This window comes from Lichenostomus cassidix, chromosome 10 (genome assembly GCF_008360975.1).
Source record: "Lichenostomus cassidix isolate B80296 chromosome 10, HeHo_3.0, whole genome shotgun sequence".
Classification (NCBI taxonomy): Eukaryota; Metazoa; Chordata; class Aves; order Passeriformes; family Meliphagidae; genus Lichenostomus; species Lichenostomus cassidix.
The window spans coordinates 3,119,065-3,140,189 of NC_139491.1; the positions used below are offsets into that span (position 1 = coordinate 3,119,065).

The 21,125-nt window shown below is 43.8% G+C and overlaps 1 protein-coding gene and 1 long non-coding RNA gene across 3 annotated transcripts in view; both read left to right on the forward strand.

Moving 5' to 3' along the window:
• ADAMTS17 (ADAM metallopeptidase with thrombospondin type 1 motif 17) overlaps nt 1-21,125 on the forward strand; it is a 156,142-nt gene that overhangs the window by 28,601 nt on the left and 106,416 nt on the right. For both annotated transcript variants that reach the window (XM_085070355.1, XM_085070356.1), the window contains exons 5-7: nt 1,746-1,829; nt 2,156-2,313; nt 8,434-8,477. In XM_085070355.1, the coding sequence (XP_084926481.1) occupies nt 1,746-1,829; nt 2,156-2,313; nt 8,434-8,477 (286 nt within the window). The remainder of the gene's footprint in view (nt 1-1,745; nt 1,830-2,155; nt 2,314-8,433; nt 8,478-21,125) is intronic.
• Nucleotides 6,066-6,933, forward strand: LOC146432588 (uncharacterized). Its single transcript, XR_014854247.1, has 2 exons — nt 6,066-6,182; nt 6,286-6,933. It is a non-coding gene; the product is annotated as an uncharacterized LOC146432588 (long non-coding RNA).

The following is a 21,125-nucleotide window of genomic DNA, read 5'->3' on the forward strand; positions in this document are numbered from 1 at the left end:
GTGGAACATCTTGCACTCCCAGTGACTTTTTTTTGGTATAGTGTCCTTTTTTTTGGTATAGTATCCAGTTGCTGCTGCTTGAGCTCTTCTGAGATCACTGATGGATGGGAATACAAGTGCAGTCAGCATTATCCTTAGGAAAGAGAGCACAAGAAAAAGGAGGAAGAGCTGACAGCCTTCAAAATGACATCCTGAACTCCCCAGCAGCTGGTGCTTGGTGTGCAAGTTTTGCCAGGGAAAACAATCTTTTGGAGTGGGTGGTGTTTGGTCTGTGCCAGGTCTGGAGGCTGGGTCTGCTCTGATGGGAAGCCAAGCACCAGCATCCACCAGCCTCACTGATAAGGACCTGATTGCTGCTTATCCTCATCTCATGAGTGGGAATTTCATGGGATGACCAGAGCTAGAGGCAAACTGAAGACATCCATCCATCAGTCTGTCTGTCTGTCCATCCCAGGGAAGTGTTTGTCAGCCTCTCTAGTGGTGCAGCAGGGGTTGATTCCCTCAGTGATCCTCCCAGCTGAACATCCAGCTCTCCACTTACACAAGGGTCATCTGTCAGAGCTTTTCTCTGCAAGTGTCAAGTTTATCCCCCCCAGGTCTGTAGTGAGAGGCCTGAACTGCTCTACCAACACATCCCCAGGCTAAGCAAATAGTGCCAGCCCTTGTGTGCACTTGTACAGCAGCCCCAGGGAAGATAAATGGCTCATTGTGCTCAGCTGAAGGTCACTGGGTCAAACACTGAGTAGCTCTGTCTTGCAATCTGTGCCTAAATTGTAGGAAACATTTACGTGTGTGCTTAAATCCAACCCCAAACACTGGAGAGCTTCAGAGTGCTCTTCCACTGAGCACATTCCTGAGTATTTGCACACATAGGAAAAATACCAAGCGTTGAAAACATAATGTGCAAGATGTACTCGTGTCTCGGGTTTGCTGTAGGAAGTTAGCTGAGCCTGGGTGATGATTGCAGCCAGAAGAGCTGTGAGGAAGGAATATTGCTTACCTGGGGCCAAACCTGCCTCCCAATTGTCAGGAGTCTCTCTTCAGTGGTCTTGATTTTGGTTTTTTGACTAAGTAGAGAATACAGTATTCACCCAAGGCCTTTTATGCAGTACTTTACACCTTTTTTTTTAAAAAATAATCCCTTCCCTCATCTTTTCTGATACAGTCTAGTTAAAACATTTGTACCCAGAGAAATGGGTGGAATAAAATTCTGGCATCAATTAAGATCTTATATTCTAACCTATAAAAATGAGGTGAAGTATCTGAGCTGGAATGCAAAATCTGGAGAAAGTAGTAAGGTAGTTTCCGGTGCTATTTTTGTATTTCCTGAGGCTTGTGTCATTATGTGCTGCCTTATTACTATTCTCTTATATAAGATATGAAAATAACAGAGGGAAATTGCTTTTCCATTCTATTTCCTGAAGTCTAAAACACACCATTATTTCATCTTGCATTCAGATATCTCTGATATTTAAATGCTGAAGATCCATGTTAGTTGGATGCTTCATAACGTATGTCCACGTTCCTGAGACTTTATGTGTGGAGTTCCTTTGAAACATTTTTCTCCTTTCCACAGTAACTCTTAAAAAATCTTTATTTTATTGAGTGTAGTAGCACAATCCTTTTGGGGGGAGCTTTTTAGAAGGACAAATGTCTAACTTTAGTCATAGTTAGTTTCTTCAACTATTACTAGCTGTTGATATTGCTACTAATATGCTCTGAATGTTTTCTTTGCTTTCTGACAGGTGTACAACATGTTCCAGCATCAAAGCCTTGGAATTAAAGTCAACATTCGAGTGACCAAGCTAGTCCTGCTTCACAATCGTCCTGTGAGTTCCACCCCCTTTCTCCCCTGCTCCTGGAATTGCACTGTGGTTTCCCACAGGGTGGAGGGGGATGTAGGGCAGGTCTGGCCTCAGGATCACAAATTGGGAGGAGTTGCCTGTTACACTTCACCAGGCAGCGTTAAAGGAGGGAAGGACAGGGGCTGTGGGAGTGAAAGGAATTTCAGTCCTTTCATTTATCCTTCCTGGTAAATCTCTGTCTGCTTGTAGCTGCAGTCTCAGGAGTTAACTGTTACAGAGAGGTCTGATCTTTATCTAAAGACTGTGGCTGATATTTCTCCTATTTTATCTCTTTTTTTTTTCCCTCAAAGGCAAAGTTGTCTATTGGGCATCATGGAGAGAGATCTCTGGAGAGCTTCTGTCAGTGGCAAAATGAAGAATATGGTGGGGCAAAATACCTTGGTAACAACCAGGTTCCTGGTGCCAGGGATGACACCCCTCCTGTGGATGCTGCTGTTTTTGTGACCAGGTATGGGAAGGTTTGGTTTATCCATTTACTTCAGCCAGTAGTGCCCATGGGCAATGATGGAGTTATCTGGTCAAGCAGAAATCCGAGAAAAAGATGATACATTTGCTATTCAGGTGCCTCAGATGAAAGTGATTTGTCTTGATCTGTGCATTTTTAACAAGGTTGTACAAAAACATCTTTTCTCTGGAGCCAAAGTGTCACAGTCATGGTCACTGTTCTGTGTCACAGGATCAGGCAGGATGTGGCTGTAGCTCAGGGGATGCTTTTTTCTCACATCAGCTGGTAGGAGTGGAAAAAACAGGTGAGGTTTTGCAGCATGAGCCCTTCTTCCCAAAAGAAAGGAGGTGTGGAACTGAGAGCACAGCTGAGCTCAGGTGCTCTGTGTGCAATGAGGGATGAATTGACTGAGCAGTCTGAGAGGAGCAGACAGTGTGTCAGCACTGGGGAGGTGGGGAGGGAGTTATCTCCTAAAGAAAGGGGGAGAGAAATACCATAAAGCAAATGAATTTTCTCTCTCTTTGCCTGAGGAGATAACCATTTTAACATCCCTCCTCTATCACAACTGAGATCCAGTTTGAGAAGGGGTGTCATTCCTGATTTGTTAGTGTATTTGAAGACTCCTGCATTTATTTAATATGTGAAATAATCTTTGTTGAAATACTTGAGCAAAATTCTTTGCACCCTGGAGCTCTGAATTTATTGATGTGTCAAACACAACAGATAAAGCAAGAAAAAGGGTATTGTAGGGACAACAGTATTTTTCCCTCTGACTACCTGAGCTTAACCTCACAATGCAATACAAGTCCCATGTTCCCCATGGTTACCACTAATTTTGAGTAGCCAATCCATGGGGTTTTAATTTTTTTGCTGCCTTTAAGATGTAAGTGAAATATTCATTGTTATAGAAGTGATCTCTGAATAATTAAAGTGAGCACAAAATTGTGGTGTAATATGAATGCTCATGGGGCTAGAAAAACACTACTTCCTACCCCCCAGTTTGAGACAGGAAATGTCTGTATTGCAGTTCAGTATTACTCACCTCTTTCACCTATTTTCTCTGCCAACAATGTGAGTAGAAATTAATGTTTTTTCATAAACTGCCATCCTGATTGTAATAATCTGTCATGTTAGAGTTGTGTTAACAGCCCCATTGCAAACTATCCATGGGATTCTGGTTCAGTGGAAGAGCTGGTGAGCAGGGCATGAGGCCAGCAAAGTTCCTTAAAAAGCTCCTCCACAGATGAGTGTGCAGCTCCCCCAAGCCCTTCTCTCTCCTCTGTATTCACTGGAGTCCACCAGGCACTTGTGCAGATACTTAACAGTTTAGACAGGGGAAATAGTTCCTTTGAAGTCAACAGGCTGCACATCCTGGTTGTAGTTAAGCATGTGCTCCACTGGATCAGAGCCTAAATAAATATCTAACATTTTTGTTAAACTCATCTGGGCATCCAGTTGTCCTGCATGACAAGTGAGGCAGAGAGAATCTCTTCTGATGGGCTCTGAGTGCAGGGTGGGGGGAATGAGGAGAGCATTTCGTCTCTGCAGCTTTCAAAACTGAATGCATAATGTCAGGCTAAACGAGTTGGACTCAGGCATCTGAGGAAGAACTGTAGAAAGACTTTGTAGGAGGAATTGTTCAATGGAATTGCAGCGTTTTGCTGTTGGAATAGCTGGGAAAGTACAGGTTTGGTTGGGTTAGAAACTAGATTCAGCTTTGGTGAGAAAGTTCAGGCCAGGGAGCACATGGCTGTGCATTGGAGCAGCACTTTTCCTGCTGGATGGGCCAGCAGTGTGTACTTGGAGTCTTTCCTCCCTTCTTGCTGAGTCCTGTCATCCTTAGCCCATCCTGCTTCTGCCGCATGAAGGATGCCGCATTGTTTGGAAGTCTTCTGGCCTAGCAGCCCCATTCCTGTGTCAGGGAAATGATTTTTTCTCCTCTTGGCTTTGGAAGAGTGTGTGTGTGTGTCCCTGGACCCTCCCCAGACTGTGCAGATGGACCAGTGCTAGTGGATGTGGGAGCAACAGCATGTCCAGCACAAGCAATTGCGCCAGAAAAAGCAGAAGCTGAATTTTCAGCAGCTGCAGCTGCTTTAAGGACTAGAAACAGATTCTTTGGGGTCAAGCTCTGAAGGAATCCCTCTGGTTCCAATCTGGCTGGGTTCATTTGAAACACCAAGGCACGCTTGCCTTTTGAAACTTCACCTCTAAGTGATGTTTCCCATATCCGCATTTGTATGCAAAAGTAGATTACTTAGGTGGCAAATATCCCTCCTGTGGGATTTTAATAGTATCCACCTGAGTTCCAGGTAAGAGATACAGTGTGCCTGTGAAATAAGATGCACCATTGTCCAGCTCAGTAAATAAATAAGACAGTGGGAATAATCTGTCACAGCCCTAAATGTCTATTGCAGTCTCTATAATCATCAGAATTTTCTCATTCAGCTTCTGGTTTTGAACTTGCAGAAATTCAGATCTCTTGCATCTTTGGATAAAGTACTTCATATTTTAACAGGCAGCTAACCAGAATAACTTCTTTCTGCAGAATCTGTATCTTAGTGATTTTAGAAGCATGTCTCATTTGAAACACATTCCCTCTCTTGATCCCTCTGTCTTTTGCATTCCCTGAGAAATCTCCAGGCACCCTGATGTCCCAGCTCCTGGTTGGAGGTGTTTGGGTCACCTATTAGACTATAGGGGATGTGACAGCAGAGCAAAGAATGTCCCAACACTGACAGGAACAGGATTCAGAGTTGTCTTTAAGTAAAGATTTGTTTTTTCCTGACATAGTGGTGTAGTTGTTCCATTTGCAGTCTGTTCCTCCCTTTCACATTTCTCCAGCCTTTTGCCTTCCCATTAAATGGGCAAATGGAGGAAACTGGGCACATAGTGCTGCTAAATGTACCTGTGGATGTGGAAAGTTTATTTTGGCAGGTTTTGGATTGCACCAGTTTCCTCTGTCCTTCAGCTTTATGACCCTGCAGGGTTAGACTGGTCAAAAGATGTCATTTGGAGGATGCTGGGAATGGCCATTTAACAGAATACTTCTTATTCCTGCTGCACAGTTCAGCTACTGTCCTTCTTTCTCACAGGAAGGACTTGAATTGCAGAGTGTAGCTTAGCACAGTTAGGTATTTTTTTCCAGTTGGTGGGAGCCAGATGGAAGAGTGACTGTAGGAGGAGTTCTGAGTTCTTCTGGCTATCTTGTTGAACAAAACAACTAACTTGTCATTTTTTTGAGAATTGTTGTACTCTGCTAATGGAAACCCTCTGCTGGGCACCACACATGATAATGACTGAGAACTTCACTGGTCTCAAGATGAGAACTCATGTCCTGCTTGCTTCAGTCAGTGGCTAAAAGTGAAAAGTAAAACTGGTTCAGAGCTAGAGCTGTGATTTCAGTATATTATCCAAGACCTTGTGTGGTAAGGTCAGATGTTGGATTTGAACTGCAGCTCCTGGAGTAAGAGTTTTATCCCAACAGAGCTCTGTAAAAAATTCTGCTAACAGAACTAGGTCTCTGTGATAAGAGACCTTTTCACATGCCGTGAATATTAAAATATCTGTTCTGTATTGTTGAGTATCATTACAATATCAGTCATGTCAAGCTCTCACACCTGAAAAATGTTCCAGAGAGACACCTGTGATTTTAAACCTCTCTGAAAGCAGATTAGTTTCAGGTGGCAGGATGGAGCCAATTAAATCATTGCTGGACTCAGCCACAGGTGAGACAGATCACTCTTAACACCTTTCCAGGTTGTGTCTCTCCTGCTTGCCAGGACTGTGGGAAGTTCAGTTGCAGGCTTTGTGATGAGATGTCTCCTTGCCTTTGGAAGAAGACTGAGACCCACCAAGTTCATCTGTAATTACAGGTTTGGGTGTGCTTTTCTGTTTGGCCATGGAGTTTTGGGGTAAAACATTTGCAATGGTCCGGATGATTTAAATCCTAACATTTTCATATGTATATTTGAACAGAAGGATGAAGTCTCTTGGACTTGTGTTTGTGACAGTTTTAAGGATAGGCTGAGGAGGTTTCACACTTGAATTGCCAGCATTCTTCTGTTCTGCTGCTGATGTGCTTCAAGCCCTTCCCTGACCAAACAGCATCACAGCACTTTCTTCATAAACAGGGATTGTTCTGCTTCTGTAGGAGAGTCTGCAAGTTGTGCTGGATCATTTACAGACCCCTCATTTAATGGCATGGTGGTAATTCCTCCATGGAGCTGCCAGAAGGTGCCAGACACCTTTCAGTGTGGGACAGCGCGAGGAGCAGAACTCCTGTGCATTATTTGCAGGGCTGGACATGCCTGGGAGAGAGAGAGAGAGGCTTTTCTAGCTGTGGCCTCCTGCCATCCACTAATAGTTCAGCTATCTGTTGTCACAAGAAAAGCATCTGTTTGATTTACCAGTTTATATAACATAATAAGTCCTTAAATAAACCTCTGTCAAGTTGGCTCTGGGAACTGGAGCAGTGCACTGGTGCCAGCTCTGTCAGGAGACTGTCATTAGTCTTCCTTGGAAAGGCTGGAATGCCAAGGTGTCGAGACACAGTTGGGCTGCAGTGAAAAATGAAAGCTGGGGCTGGTGTGTGGTCGTAGCTTCCGATTTTTGTTTGGTTCCTGTCTGATTTTTTAACACTTTGATGGTTGTTATGGTTTCTCTGCACTGAAGCGTGGTTGCTTTTCAATGTCTGCCTAACAAGAGCTGGTAATGGCTGTTTGTGCTCTCCTTCCAAGCCCCTGACAGCTTGATTTGTGACTTTCAAAGGAGTTTGGTGTGGAGGGTCTGGATTCATCAGCCACAGTCCTGGGCCTTAAATCCCTTTTCCTATAAACCCTAGTTTCATAACTTCAAGGAAAGAGCACTTTTAATATTTATCTATTTTTCTATTTCTCTTAAATATTTTCTTTTTCTAAGTATTTATCTTTCTCTACGTATTTTTGATCTTCCTCCTGCCAACTTAAATTCCAAATCCCATGGGGTCTCAGGCTTTTCAAATGGCTCAGTCCAAGTGCACTAATAGGATTCTCTCACTTGCCTCCTCACAGGGTGAGGAAAGTCGCATTGATAGAGACTATGGTTTCTCAGCTTCCCTTGGGTTGAGGAACTTCTGAAATGTTTTAGCTTGTGTGGTGCTTTTCTCCATCTTGTCTTCATAATGGATTGCACTGCAAAGCAGCCCTGGTGAAGAGGGGTCCTGGAAGTTTAGGTCTAAGTGCTGATTGAAATGTATTCAAGCTGTTAATTTAGTTATAAAATACTTCCCCACCCCCTTGTTTTTCTGTAATGAGGAATCTCATGCTCAAAATCTTCTCACATGAAGTGTCAGTGCTTTGATGGTGAGCTTCAAGGCTTTTGTTTTGTTTCTGTTCAATACAGCTCCATGGGTCCCTAGCTGATTTGTGGGTGCCACTGGCATCTGTAGTATCTTCTCCTGCCTTGATGAGATGTGGAGGAGTAACAGAAACCAAATGAAGCCTCTTGAAACTCTCTGTGTTGGATTCAAACCATAAAATGGCAAATCTGACTGTAATAAGTTTAGCTGAAGCCAGTTTACCTGTTTCCTGGCAAATAAGGAAATTCTGTTTCTTCTTCCACATGAATATCTTTCTCTGTTTAGTCCTGCTTCTTTCTTGTTCCTTTCTATTCTAGTGGAAAAAGAAGAAAAAACTGAAGAATTGAGAATTTCTGGGTACACATTATTAGTTCTGTGCCTTCAGGCTGTGCCCCACACATCTCCTACTCCCACCATCTTTCATGGTGCTGTTGCATCACAGGGTGTCTGCTCCTTTTTGTTGCAATTCTCTTGTGAAAAGAAGAGCTTTGGTTTTAATCCAGCTGTGGGACAAGTGTGACATCACAGAGTGATGATCTTCTAGTTGCTAAATCTTAACTCTGTTACACTGGACTGTGGTCTGTGGGGATGATTCACTTAATTGCTTGTAATCCCAGTAGCAATCAGTGCTGCTATCTGTGTTGTCATCGTGCAGACTGCACAGCAGCCTTAAAAAATCCCCAGACCTCAACACCCATGATCTGTGAGTCATGCACCACTGCTTGTTCCTAGCCTGGAGTCTGGAGGCACAGGATACATTTCACTTCTGTTCTGTTTTTTCTTTCTAGGACAGATTTCTGCGTGCACAAAGACGAGCCTTGTGATACTGTGGGTAAGTCCAAGAAGCAGGGGAGGGTATTTTGATAACCACCTTGATGCTAAGAGGAGCATTCTGGGCAATATTTCACTCTTTGGTTTGCTGTAATGTTGGTTTTGCTGTTCTGTGTACCTCTGTGATGAAGATATGGATTAGCTGAGCAGGGTATGAGCTATAAATAAGCCATTAAATTTAACCCCTTCTAAACCCTGGAGGTCTCAGAGTTCAGGAATTATTCTTTAGTATTCCTGCTTCTTTGGACTGGACATAGAACTGCCTCTTGGTGTGTCTGTATAATGTTCTTTTCAGTCCTCTGTCACCTCAAACAAGAATTTGCTAACTAAGGAGTGTATTTCCCATTGTAAGAACCTGTGTGACATTCCCAGATCAAGCTGGCACTCAGACACTGGAGAAGAATACCTCATTGTAGGAAAGCCAAGTTAAATCTTCTTTTCAGCCTCCTGCTCCTCCTACTTCCTAACTGCCTTTAATCGTATCCAAAGCCTGCATACACAGGGTCTTTACATCCCACACATTAAATACTTTGTTTATTTATTTATTTCACTCAGGTAGCAGTAACCTTCACTCTGTTCTCCTGGTTTTTTTTTTTTAATCCCCACAGTAGCAGCAGTGTTTGGAGGCACAGCTCAACATCCTCTCTGTGATGATGGTATGATTTTTTTAGACTTAAAGTCAAGTGGCCCCTTATCCTCCATTCTATGTAAACTTAGGATTTATCCTAATTTTCAGCTGTTGTTACACTCCAGTGTTCAGGGAGACACTTGCAGGGGTTATTTTGACAGTGGGTGATGGAGAGGAGGGAGGGAAGTGCCTTCAGCAGGAGCCTGTGGAAGGCTCAGCCTGGAATGCAGGTCCTTCCTTCTCTGTGGTGTGGGGATCAGGTGAAGGGAGTAAATACAGAGCTGAAGGATACAGACACTGGAGCAAGGATTAGCCTGTGTGTCCAAGTTTTTTCCATTTGGAATCCCTCACAATGCATTTATTCTGTGTCTCATGGAAAACACACTTCCACTGGGTAAGGTTTTTACACTGTGCACCTGCACCTGGAGATGGCTGTGGTAAGATACAATAAAGAAGTTAAGAAAAAAAAAGAGAGAGAAAAACTGATGGAAGACACATGCTGACTAAAGTCAGAGCTCTTTCCGTATTTAAAGACAGTATTGTTGAAGATCTCTGTTCAGGGAATTATATTAACAGAGACAGCATGACTAAGGAAATATTTTTATTACTTCTTTTCTGTTCTTACAATACCCAAATTATTTCTTGTGCTGCAACTTGCTGCAGGCTGTGGCTGCAGTGAAGAAAGTAGAAGATCACAGCAGTGAAGATTAAACTCACTTGTTACTGTTTCCAGCATAGTTTTCCAAGATCCTTAGAAGGTGAATGTTCCTGGGACAAAACCAGTCTGGCCTCTTTGCTCTCCTCAATTCTGCTTTTGCCCTGACAGTTTGATTATGTGGCAGCAAAGCACTTGGATCTTCACTCATGCATTTTCTGTGCCCCATTTGGCCTTGTTATGCCATTTGCATTTTTTCATGGTAGAGGAAGAATAAGTTAATGAATGTTCTTTTGTGACATGCAGGTGGTTTGAGAAAGTGATTATTGTTGGTAGTACTAAATTTTAACAATGCAAAAGATTCTTCAATCTTCCTCCTTTGCCAGAATAGAGAAAACAGGTGTCAGTTGTGGAGAAATAAGTTTTTATTAGCCACTGTTCCCTGCCCTGTGCACACACCTGGGTGATATGAGCAGCAGTGTAGTGTGGCTTTTACTTGGGCTTAATGAGTGCAACAGCCGAGGCAGGCAGATGCCCATTGATGCTCCATGCTGGCTTGTGAAGGTTTATCTTGGTGTTTCAACCATCTCTGCTGTTGCCAGATTCCTGTTTCCCGCTCCAGCTCCCAGACACTCCTCTCCAAATCAGCAGGACTGCCTGTGGAGGCAAGAAGTGAGTCCAGTGAGTGACATTGCATTTAGTCTTGATGGTGGTGCTAACGTGGTTTCACTCCCCAAAGTTCCCTACAGCAGCAGCTTGCCTTCATTTTTTGCTTCACACTTGGACAGATGAAGAACATGGTCTCAGCAGATGCATTTGTGTTTTTTTACCTGCTTATGGCTGCAGTTGGCCCTTGCAGTGCCAGTGCTGCCATGCCATAAATGCAGTGAGCAGCCACAGTCCTAAAGCAGGGGACTGAGGCTGCTGCTCTATGTAAGGCAGAGAATCTGGACTCTCAGACCCCTGATTTCTATTCCCAGCTCTGGCACTGACTCATTGTGTGACATTTGGCAAGTCACTAGCATTCTGAATGCTTCTGTCTACCTCTGTGAAGTGAGGATTTTGAGTGCAAAGCTACAGGAGATTGCGTGGCTTAGGGAGGTCTCCTGTAAAGAGTGTGGTGTTCTTGGGGCTGTGATGCAATGCAAGTCCAGAATCTAATGTTGCTTAGTCATGTTCAAGAGACTGTGAGGAATCTGTTGGATTATATGTACTGAAATAAGAGGACTCAGAGTGCTGTAGGTAATGTTATTTTCAGTGACAGTGCCTTGATTTTCTTTGCATTGTAAGAAACAAGGAAACGAAACTTTCCCTGGTGGAAGCACTGAGGCCCAGCTGTTGTTTGGAAGTGGAATTATGAAGTTTAAATGGCTCTTAAGAGGTGTTCATTTGTGCTCTAAAAGATTCATAGTGAAAAACCTGTCTGGAATCTTTGCCTGCCATGCAGACACAGCGAGAAAACAGCAGCAGGAGGTTTGTATTTGTATTCTGGCAGGGGCCCCTCACTGAAACCAGTTGCTCTGGGGACTTGGTTCAAATTTTCTTGGCCCAGCTGCCAGGGTAGTGTGGAAGGTTACATAATGACTGAAACAAGCTCAAAAATGGGGAAAATGTGTAGGTATGTCTTGGTGGGGTGATACCCACTGGCTGCACCACAGAACAGAACCACGTTTGTGTAAGAAATAGTTTGTCAGTGCTCATTGCCCTACTTGGGTAAGTTAGGCTTGAGAATGGATGAATTCCAAAGGAGGTGGACAGAAGGCAGAGTATTCCTGTGTGGAACAGCTGTGTGCCAACACCCTCTGCTGTGGGACCTCAGACAGCGTGAGCAGGAAGGTTCTCTTTGTGTGACACAGCCTTGTCACTCACAGTCAGAATTCCAGAGGCTGCTTTGGGCTCATCCCTCGTGCTGTGACTCCAACCAGAGCTGCCGTTTCCTGCAGAAAAATCTGTGTTCCAGCAGAGCTGCCTGCGAGCCAGCCAAATTGCGAGTTTAATGTCTCGCTATTAATATCAGGCTGCAACTTGGAGCCTTGCACACTGTCAGGATCCAACCTTTCTGTGACATAAGCAGATTGAGAATGCCCCTTTCGTTCAATATTTCCACTGCCAGTGCCAAATAAGCAGCTTTACGGTTAGTTAGGAATGATCCTGCATATTTCAAGGCAAAGCTTGGCCTTCATTCCTCAGTGTACATGTTACCCCAGATCCAAGCTGAAGCTTCCCTGTATTCAGCTAATAATAAAAGTGGGGGCAGTGTGGAATTGGGAAATGGAAAATGAGAATGTGTCTTAAATATCCTTAAATTGCCCTGGTTAAAAATTACTTTACCTCTGCTGCAGTCACATGTGGCTTCTGTGGCTGGATGTTGGGGAAAAGAAAGCAGAGTGAGTGTGTTGTACTGCAGAGGGGCAGCCTGAGCTGGAGGAATAGCTGCCTGGAGAAAACCAAGCACAGTGTGGAGGTGATTGAGAAACATAATTTTCCAGACTCTTTCCACAAGTGAATCAGTGTTTTGAGAAAAACATTCCCATCTCCTGGCTGTTTATCACAGTAAAGCCTTTCAAAATATGCCTAGCTTTGGCAAACAAGGGGCTGTGGTCTGTGTGTCTCCAAGCAGGCTTTTTTAATTCCATGTAAAACACCTGAATAAAGGAGTGCACATTTTTACCTTTTCCTTGGCCATTTGCCACCCCTGGGTGGCCTGTCCACAATCCTGGTCATCCTGCCTGCACTGTGTCCTGTTCATTTAAATCTTCCTCCCTGTGTCACATTGATTCCAGTCCCCTACCAGTGTCACAACAGAGAATTCATCCCCAAGGAAAGGGAAAAGACTAGCTGGTTTGCTCTGAGTGGAAAAGGAATTCTCACATTAAAAACATTTTCCATAGTGGTTCATGTTGAATGTTTCTGTATATTCCAGGGCGGGTTTTTATTTGATGCCAGAATAAATAGAAATACCTGCTGCTTAAAACAATTCATTAGAGCAGCAGTGCCTGGCTTTAGCAAAAGCCTTGCTGGGACTGTCCTTCAGACCGAAACCAAACACAGCTTAATACATTAAAATGAACATACTGGAGGTTAAAATGTCCCTTAAAGAAACACCATCGAGTTTATTTGGTGTTTGGAAAAGAAAGAGACCTCACAGCACTGCAAATTTCTGTCCCCTGTGGCTCTGCAGGGCAGTGGAGTCAGGCTGTTGGCTTTAGGAAACCAAAGGGAGCTGTGGTCCAGTGTGGTGGAAGAGTTTTTCCCTTGCCTTTTGGTTGCTAGGGAATAAATGCTGAGCTGCACAACCCAGACAGTGCTGAACTGTGCTATTGGGCATATTCATCACTAGCATCTCCCAGGCCCCACCCTGCCCACCACAGCCTTCCAATTTCTTTTCACCAGCTAGCAATCCCTCCTCTTCCAAATTCCCGCTAAAAATTGGTGTGCCAAATGAGTGTAATATGAGATTGCACAAACCTCAGTAGGAGCCCTGGGATAAGCACAGCCACTCAGGTAATTGGGAATTCCTGCTGCTGTAACCCTTGCTCTGCCTCATTCAGTGTCCTGTCTGCCCTTTTTTTGGGGATGTGGCTTCAGCCAGGCTGCCTCGCTGTGCACTAAAGACCAGAGGAAAATCCTGCTTACACCACACTCAGAATCTTCATGGTGTTTTCTTTGGGGTCAGGATCCTGGTCCTGTTCCTAGACATTGTCTGAGACATGCAACCCTCCTGATATCACCCTATAAAGACTTACGTTCTGCTTTTATTGTTATGGAAAGTAGAGCATTTGAATTTCATTTGCTTTTGGGTTTGTTTTGCAGCTCAGTAGTCTTGTTTAGGTTTGTCTTTCTTCATTCCATGTACTGAGGGCACTGGTGGATTCTGGATCTCCTTGGCTGAAAAATGTCTGCCTTGGAACAGACACAGTAGCCAAACACAAGGTACTATCCTTAGCTGGGAGCTCATATTGTCCTGTTGCAAGGACTTATTTTAGAAAATAGGTGGTTGATTGAATTTATCAATCTGTGACTGCTATCAACTCACAGTTATCTCAACTTTTTCAATTTTCTCTCTGTTTCATGTCTTGAGTGAAAGAAATAACTTGGGTAATTAAATGCAAATGTTTAGGGGAGGGAGAGTTAGTTACAGGTTTTCTGTAAATTTGTCACTGTTCCCTCTTCCATGTGTTTCCAGCTCCCAGCTCTGAGGTCTCATAGCCCCTCAGCTGCTCTCGTGATTAACTCCCTTCCCTTTCCTTCTTCCCTGTTTCTCTTTAGGGTTAATTCAGAGCTCTTGCTTAGTTTTGTTCCTTCATGTTCTCTTTGTTCAGCTGGGCCTGGACACCCAGAGTTTGCTGTTCCCAGAGGCCCTGGAGGGTCTGTTTTCTGTCACTCAGACTGCAGGATGTGCCCACCGAGGTCACGGAATTTCCCTACGTTTACTCCACTTCAGTCTTCATAAACCTCCAGCAGTTCCTCATTAGTTCTCCTCCATACATCATTCTCCTTTTGCAGCCCCAAAATGTGTTTCAGGCCCTTTTATTTTCCTATTATTTATCTGTCTGTCTGTCATGCTCACCCATCCCAGCACATAAAACAGTGGCCTCGCAGTGTGGGGTGTGTTTGAAGCTTGTTCTCAGGGAGATGGAACTAAACACTGTCAGCAGCAAGGAACACCACACTTGCTGCTCTCTACCTGGCCTTTCATGTCCTCCATCGAGCTGCTATTGGTAATTAATGCTCATAGGTATTTAAGCTGGCTTGCTGAAATATGTTCATAGTCGTTGTCAGCTGTAGGGCAGCGTGTTCCAAAATCTTCCCATCAATTTCCCACCCTGCTTTTGGTTGTTGTCTCTGCTCATCCTAAATCTTGCTTTTCTTGTTGATTGTTCCCTCCTGACCCTCAGACTGTGACAGAGCTTTTGTTTTTGTTGTGGCTCACCCCAAAGTTGGTGCTGATCTTAGTTTGAAAGCTTTTCCTTCTCCCCCAGTTTTATTCATGGTTCGTGGGGATGTGTTTTGATAAATGCAAGAGAACAACTGTCTGAAATGCTGGGGGAAGTACTCATAGTACTCCTTCACCAGGCAACATATTTCTGAGTAAATATTCTCCAGGCCATCACAGCTCAGCATTATACAGGGTGGTGCTGATTACTGTTTGAATGAAATACATCTTCATAGAATTATCATCAAATTTTAGAATGGTTTGAGCCCATTAAAGCTCAGCTCATTCCAACCATCTGCCACAGGACATTTTCCACTAGAGCAGGTTGCACCAGCTCCATCCAGCCTGGCTTTCTTCAGAAAACTCAGTGGTTATCAGAACTGTGGTACTTTCCCATCAGGAATCCAGGACTCCAGCCCAAATCCTAGCCTAGTGTCTAACTGGTGCATAGCTAAGCTCCTTTCTGTTGCCTTTATTAAAAGGAGTAAGTCATGAGGGAAAATACTTGCCATGACTATGTTGATATTTATTCTGATACTCTGACTTTATTCTTTCATTTCAACTCCATCTCATAAATCACTTGATGTGCTAAATCATTGAGCAGCTTGACTGGTGCAGGTGCAAACACGTCTGAATTCCACTCCAGGGCCATTTCTGTCTGTGTGAAATTATATAGACATGTACACAAAGCACCTGGGAATTCTGGTCTCATAGCTTAAAGGGCAAATACCTGCATGAGATGTTCCCTTCCCCATCTTTTTACCCCTCACCCTCTTTCTGCATCTGGGGCTTTGACATGCAGCCACTCTGAGGGAAAAGGGTTTGTTATTACTGTTCTAACTAGCAGTTCCCAGTGAATTTATAGGATAGTGTCCCTCAGAAGCAATTATAATGCTGGCATGGAGAAAAAACAATCAGAAGTATAATATTTTAATATTTCCTTTTGTGTGATAGGCAGTTCTTTGGGTTTTTGTTCTCTTGACTATGCTATACTATGCCAGAACTTCTGAATTATAGTTTTATTTCCTAGACAGCTTTGTGCCTCAATTATTTTCTAAATTAAAGATGATTTGTGGTACACTGCTTGAGAACCAAGGCTTTGCTTATGGCTAAGCAGCATTTAATGATGATTTAAAGAAATCTCTGCTGTTTATCTCGGAAAGGGGTCATTGTGTTTGCAAACAGAGAAGCAGGAGCCTAATTGATGTCCAGCTAAGCCCACACTGCCAAACAACTGTCAGGAAAAGCTCTGGAACTGCTCCTGGCTACTGTGTGTGTGAGGCTGAGAAGCCTTTGAGGCAGACATGAGCAGAACAAGCTCATTATATTTGGTCTGTGGACAGACCATTAGTGTCTTTTGGGGTTTGTAGTATTTCTGATGTTGTCTCTTGGCTCATCCATGGAAATGGAGATTTTCCATGCTTGCTGCACTGCTTCACACCCCAGCTCCATCACTTCCCCTTGCTGAGGGTTTGTTTCTCAGGGGGATTCTCACCAGAATGATCATAAAACAAATAAAATCATCAATTCCTCTTTCATAGCTCATCCTGCTTCTTCTTTCCCCTTTTATTATACAAGGTTGTGGAAAGATAAATGGTGTTTGTTTTCCACGGTGTCAGACCTGCTGTCAGTGCACTATAAATAACCCCTCTGGGCTGGGAATGCCAACCCAAGGCTCTCTGCAGCAGAAAGAAAGGATTTTCTGCTATGACACGCTTCAGGCCAGGTGGACAGGGGAAAATGGGACTCATAAAAACCATTTCTTGCTGGTTCTTGTCCAAGAACATGGAATGATTTTGCACATCCTGATTTCCAGCCTGGCTCCTTACTCGTTAATCCCCAGTGCCTCCCTGATAGCCCTGTGCCATTAAGCAACATATTGAGGGGTTTTTGCATTGTATTTTATTTGTAAAACAAAAAAGAATTTATGGAGAGGAGAAGGAAATAAATCTGTAAACAGGGCTTTTCCTCAGTAAAATCCAAAGCTCTGTACCTGAGAGGTCAGAACTGTGATGCCCATGGTGCTGGCGAGGGACTGAAGCCGGGAGAAGGGAAGGGACAGAGGACAGAGCTGGCTGGGGATGAGTCTCAGTTCAACCCCCAGCTGCAGGCAAAGCTAGCAGAGGCAGCTCCACTTCCTTGTGCACCAGCCAGTTCTCCAGGTCAGTAAAATAGTGGTTAAGCCCTCCTGCAGGCCAGAGGTTTGTGTTCCTTCTTTCCAGTGCCTGGGTCCTTATTTCCCCTCTGTTTACACATTCCAGCCTGGTCAGTTTGCTGCAGACTGCAGCACTTTCAGAAAGCTGACGCGTTTAGAATCGAGAAACCTCTGAGGTTTCTCTTCTCCTGTCAGACATAGATGGCTTTTATCCAGTTGACTGCTTTACAGTGCCTTTATCCTTTGCTGGCTTGAAAACATTTCAGATAGTTCCTATTGTTTTATAGACCCTGTAGCTAAAAAACCAAGCTTGTGTAAAAACATCTGTACATAGCTGTGCAATAGGCTGCAGACATGTAGGGTAATAAGGCATGATTGCATTCATTGTAGCATTTGCTCCACTGGATAATCAAATAGAAGCATTCCAGTTGCACACAGGATATGTAAGAGTAAAGGAAGGAAATGAAGGACAGTTGCCTACTGTACTTTTACATTTCTTTTGTCTTGCAGCTGCCAAGACTAAATGCAATTTTTAGAGCAAGTTTTAAGTAACATAGAGATGAGATTTTACTGGTGATAACCAAGAAAACCACACAGGGAAGTGTGCATAAAACTTTCCCTCCCCATCCCCAACAAGTGATTTTGACCTGTGCTGATTTTTTTTTTTTCATTTGAATTGATTTTTTTCCCAGCTTTGGTTAATCATCTGGTAACATGACCTAGTATTATACCTAACCCATTTTGCAGGGTGTCTGGTCCTGGCAGGATTTTGCTACACCAAGTGCAGTCAATAGATTGAAAGTCACTTTAAATCCTTGGAATGTTGTTGGGTTTTATTTAACAACTCTCCCACTGCCTCAGCACAAGCTCCAAGCTTTTCAGCTGTGATTGTGCTCCCCATAATGCAAATAGGAATTGGGTGTGTAACAGCACTTTGCAGCACTGAAAATCTTCCCTGTGTTTACCAGGCACTGAAAATGTTCCTTGTGTTTACCAGCTTGCTGAAAATGCAGTAGGGAGTGTGCTCCAGCCAGCTGTGATCCACTACAAGCTCATTCCATGGCTGGAAATATTCATGGCAGGTGCTGTGGGGAAGGTGATGAAATTTTGAGCTGACCCAAGAATGCACAGACACATTCTGGAAATAAATTACTGTCTCTAAATGCATGGCAGAGTACTTTGAATTTTACATGCATTGATTTGACCAGATGCTCCTTGTAGAAAATACTGGGGCTTCTTCATCAAATCCTTACCAACTTAGATAGGGAGGTGACTGTAGACAGTGAAATTTTAGCCTAATTATCACTGAGGGATGTATCTACATATATGTGTGTGTATTTGTGTATAAACTGCCCTTTGAACAGAGGTGGAATTCCTTGGAATTTTATTTGGACACAAGGGTTCTGCTATATAAGTTTTTTAATTCCAGGTTCAAAGTCCTATAATCTGCAAGGGTTTTATTTGGATTAGTTTGACAAGTCTTCTTACCTCTTAGATCAACTGATAGAAATACACTGAACCTATCGAAATAATAATAGTAAAACCCCTAGACTCAACCCATCAAATATCTTTCTCCTCCTGTATTCTTTCAGGAAGAATGTGAGGGATTTCTGTGTTTGCTTAGCTCGGAATTAGCCTTGTATTCCTGCTTTGGTTGGTGGTCATGAGCAGTCAGCAGGTTGGAGGCATTTGTTGGTTTTGTGTGGTTGTGTCATACATTTTTGTGTGGCTGCTTTGCCTGAGCTGTTTGCACTAAGGCTCTGCCTGGCCATAACTGCACTGCTGGGTACACATGAATGTTCTGCTGAGGATCTGCTTGTTGGTTTTAGTAATATCATCCATCAAGCTCCAGCATGTACAGCAATATTTATGCTGTAGCAGACAAACAGTGTAAACACTGCAGTTATTTATAAGAAAACTGGCCAGTGAGTTAGGAAACTCTGTGGATGTTTTTATTTATTGAAAATGAGTCCATCAGTCTAATCAGACTATGTTGTTCTTGGAATGACAGGAAAATATAAGACTGAAGTTAGATTTCTATTTAGAATTTATATTTTATATCTCTGTTTAAGAAACCTGTACACTCATGTTTCTTATCCTGTGTGCTCCAGTTTGTTTGCTTTTCTGGCTCTGTCAGTCAGTCAGAAAGAAGATGTTGTCTCCAGCTTGGTCTTGTCTGGGTCCAAGAGAGGATGAAATTCCTGACTGCAGCTCTCTCAACCTGTGCTCTGACTCCTGGGGAAGCATTGGTGCTCCTTCTCATGCCTTTGATGACTCTTCCAAGTGTCTGTTGACTTGGAGTTCAGAAGGGCAGCATTCACTGGAGCTGCTTGGTCCTTCCAGATGGTTTTCCCTGTGATTCCTGCCTGACCTTCTGTACCATATGCTTCAGCAGCATCTGAAGTGGAGATGCTTTCCTGAGAGAATCCTGGGATCCTGCAATACAAGTGTTCCTTCAGGACTACTGAAGTTCTAAAACTTGTAGTTTCCTTTCAGTGATGCCTGGTGCCTCACAAGAGTCTGATAATTATGTTTCAGTTTCGTGTCTCTGTCTCCTGGTGTCTCAGTCCTTCTGGTGTGCCTGACACTTCTTTCTGTGGGTTATCTGTCTTGGATATTCCCATTTCCCTTCTCCCTCTGTGGAGCCAAGTGAGAGGCAGAGGTTCCTGGCACAACCCTCTTGTGTTGGCATTCTCTGGGATGTCTCTGTGCAGCTGAGGAGCTGGGAAGGGTGTGGTGCTCTTGGCTCAGGGCAAAGGTCTGGATTCTGAGAGCATTTGGCCCTTTCCATGATGAAGAACCTCAGCTCTTGACTGCTGTATTCAAGATTTTGTTCAATGCCCTGATGTGCTTACAGAGGTGCACGACAGACCAGTGTCTGTGAGCCACTGCATGGTCTGAATACTGAGGTAAATAAAACTTTCTGGCTTTACACTTAAGTAAAAAGATAAATGCCAACCTTCTGGAGGTGGAAACTAAGTAAAAAGAGGCCAGGAAATTATTTAATGCACCTTTTCCAAAGCCAGGGGTAATATTTTGTTGGTTCCAGTGAGACTTTGATCAAGCCAGTGGTGATTTTGATAGCTGTTACTGTTAGAGAGCATGTAATACACATCCAGCTTGTTCTGTGGGGATGCCATGAAGCTGATTATGTTATCATTAATCAGGTGGCTTTGTTGGGAAATGCTTCTCATTACATGGCAGCTGCGAAGAGGCCACTGCCACTGGGCTCCCAGGCAGGCTGGTTCAAAAATACCCAACCTGCGTAGCTGAGAAGTGCAGCTGTTCCTGCTGCAAATTCCCTCCAGGAGCCACATCCTGAGTGGACTTGGACAGCTGAGGAAAGCCTGCAAACTGTGCTGCAGACTGAGGACAGGGTTCTCAAAGAGGGACACATGGATTTGGTCAGAACTGGAAGTGTCACCCAGGCAGGTATTGAGGAGCTCCTGCATCTCCTGGGGCTGTTTTATTTAGAAACATGTGAGAATAGAGGAGGCAGTTCTGTCCTTGTTGGGAGAACTTCAGCACAAAGCCCTGGAGCAGTAAGCTGAACACACGTGCATGAAAATGTCCCCTGGCTCCTGCAGGATCCTGTGACACTTTCCTTTAGTGCAGTCCCCGTGAGCCTCCCAGGCTGTCACTTCTGAATTCAGTCCATAAAGGCCCCAGGACTGGGACTGTGCCCTGACTTGTGTCTGTGAGGCACCAGGGACTCTCTGGCTGCTGTCAGTCATCACAAGGAGCTCAGTAGTATTCATCCAAATTTGTGTTTTCTTTCACAGGAGCTCCAGTTTGAACATGAGAGATTTCTTTTTATTGAGTGTGAGAAAAGCCCAGGCTGGTTGTTTTCATAGTGAGAGTTTGTCCATAGCTGGAGTGGCTTTAAAAGTGACATTTTACTTTTGAGTAATCTAGAAAAAGAGGTACTTAGAAAACTAGATTCAGGACATATTAAAATATCTCCAGCCACATTGCCTCTGAAATTAGCCACTGCTTCTCTTCAGTAAGGGTGATGCTGTGATGTGTTTATGTGTGCATAAACTACCCTGGGGGTCACTCCCTTCCTGGGGAGTGGAAGCCAGGATGGACAGCTCTCTTTGGGATCCCAGAGGAGAGGCCTTTTGGGTTAATAGTAACCCAAATAATTTAACTTGCTTTGGTGAGAGTGCCTGTGCCCTGTGTATGCTTTGTCCTTGTGTCTGTCTCCCTCAGTGATGGTTCCCTCATATTTTTATAACTCATCAGCCAATTTGAATCAAATTTGAGAATATGGAG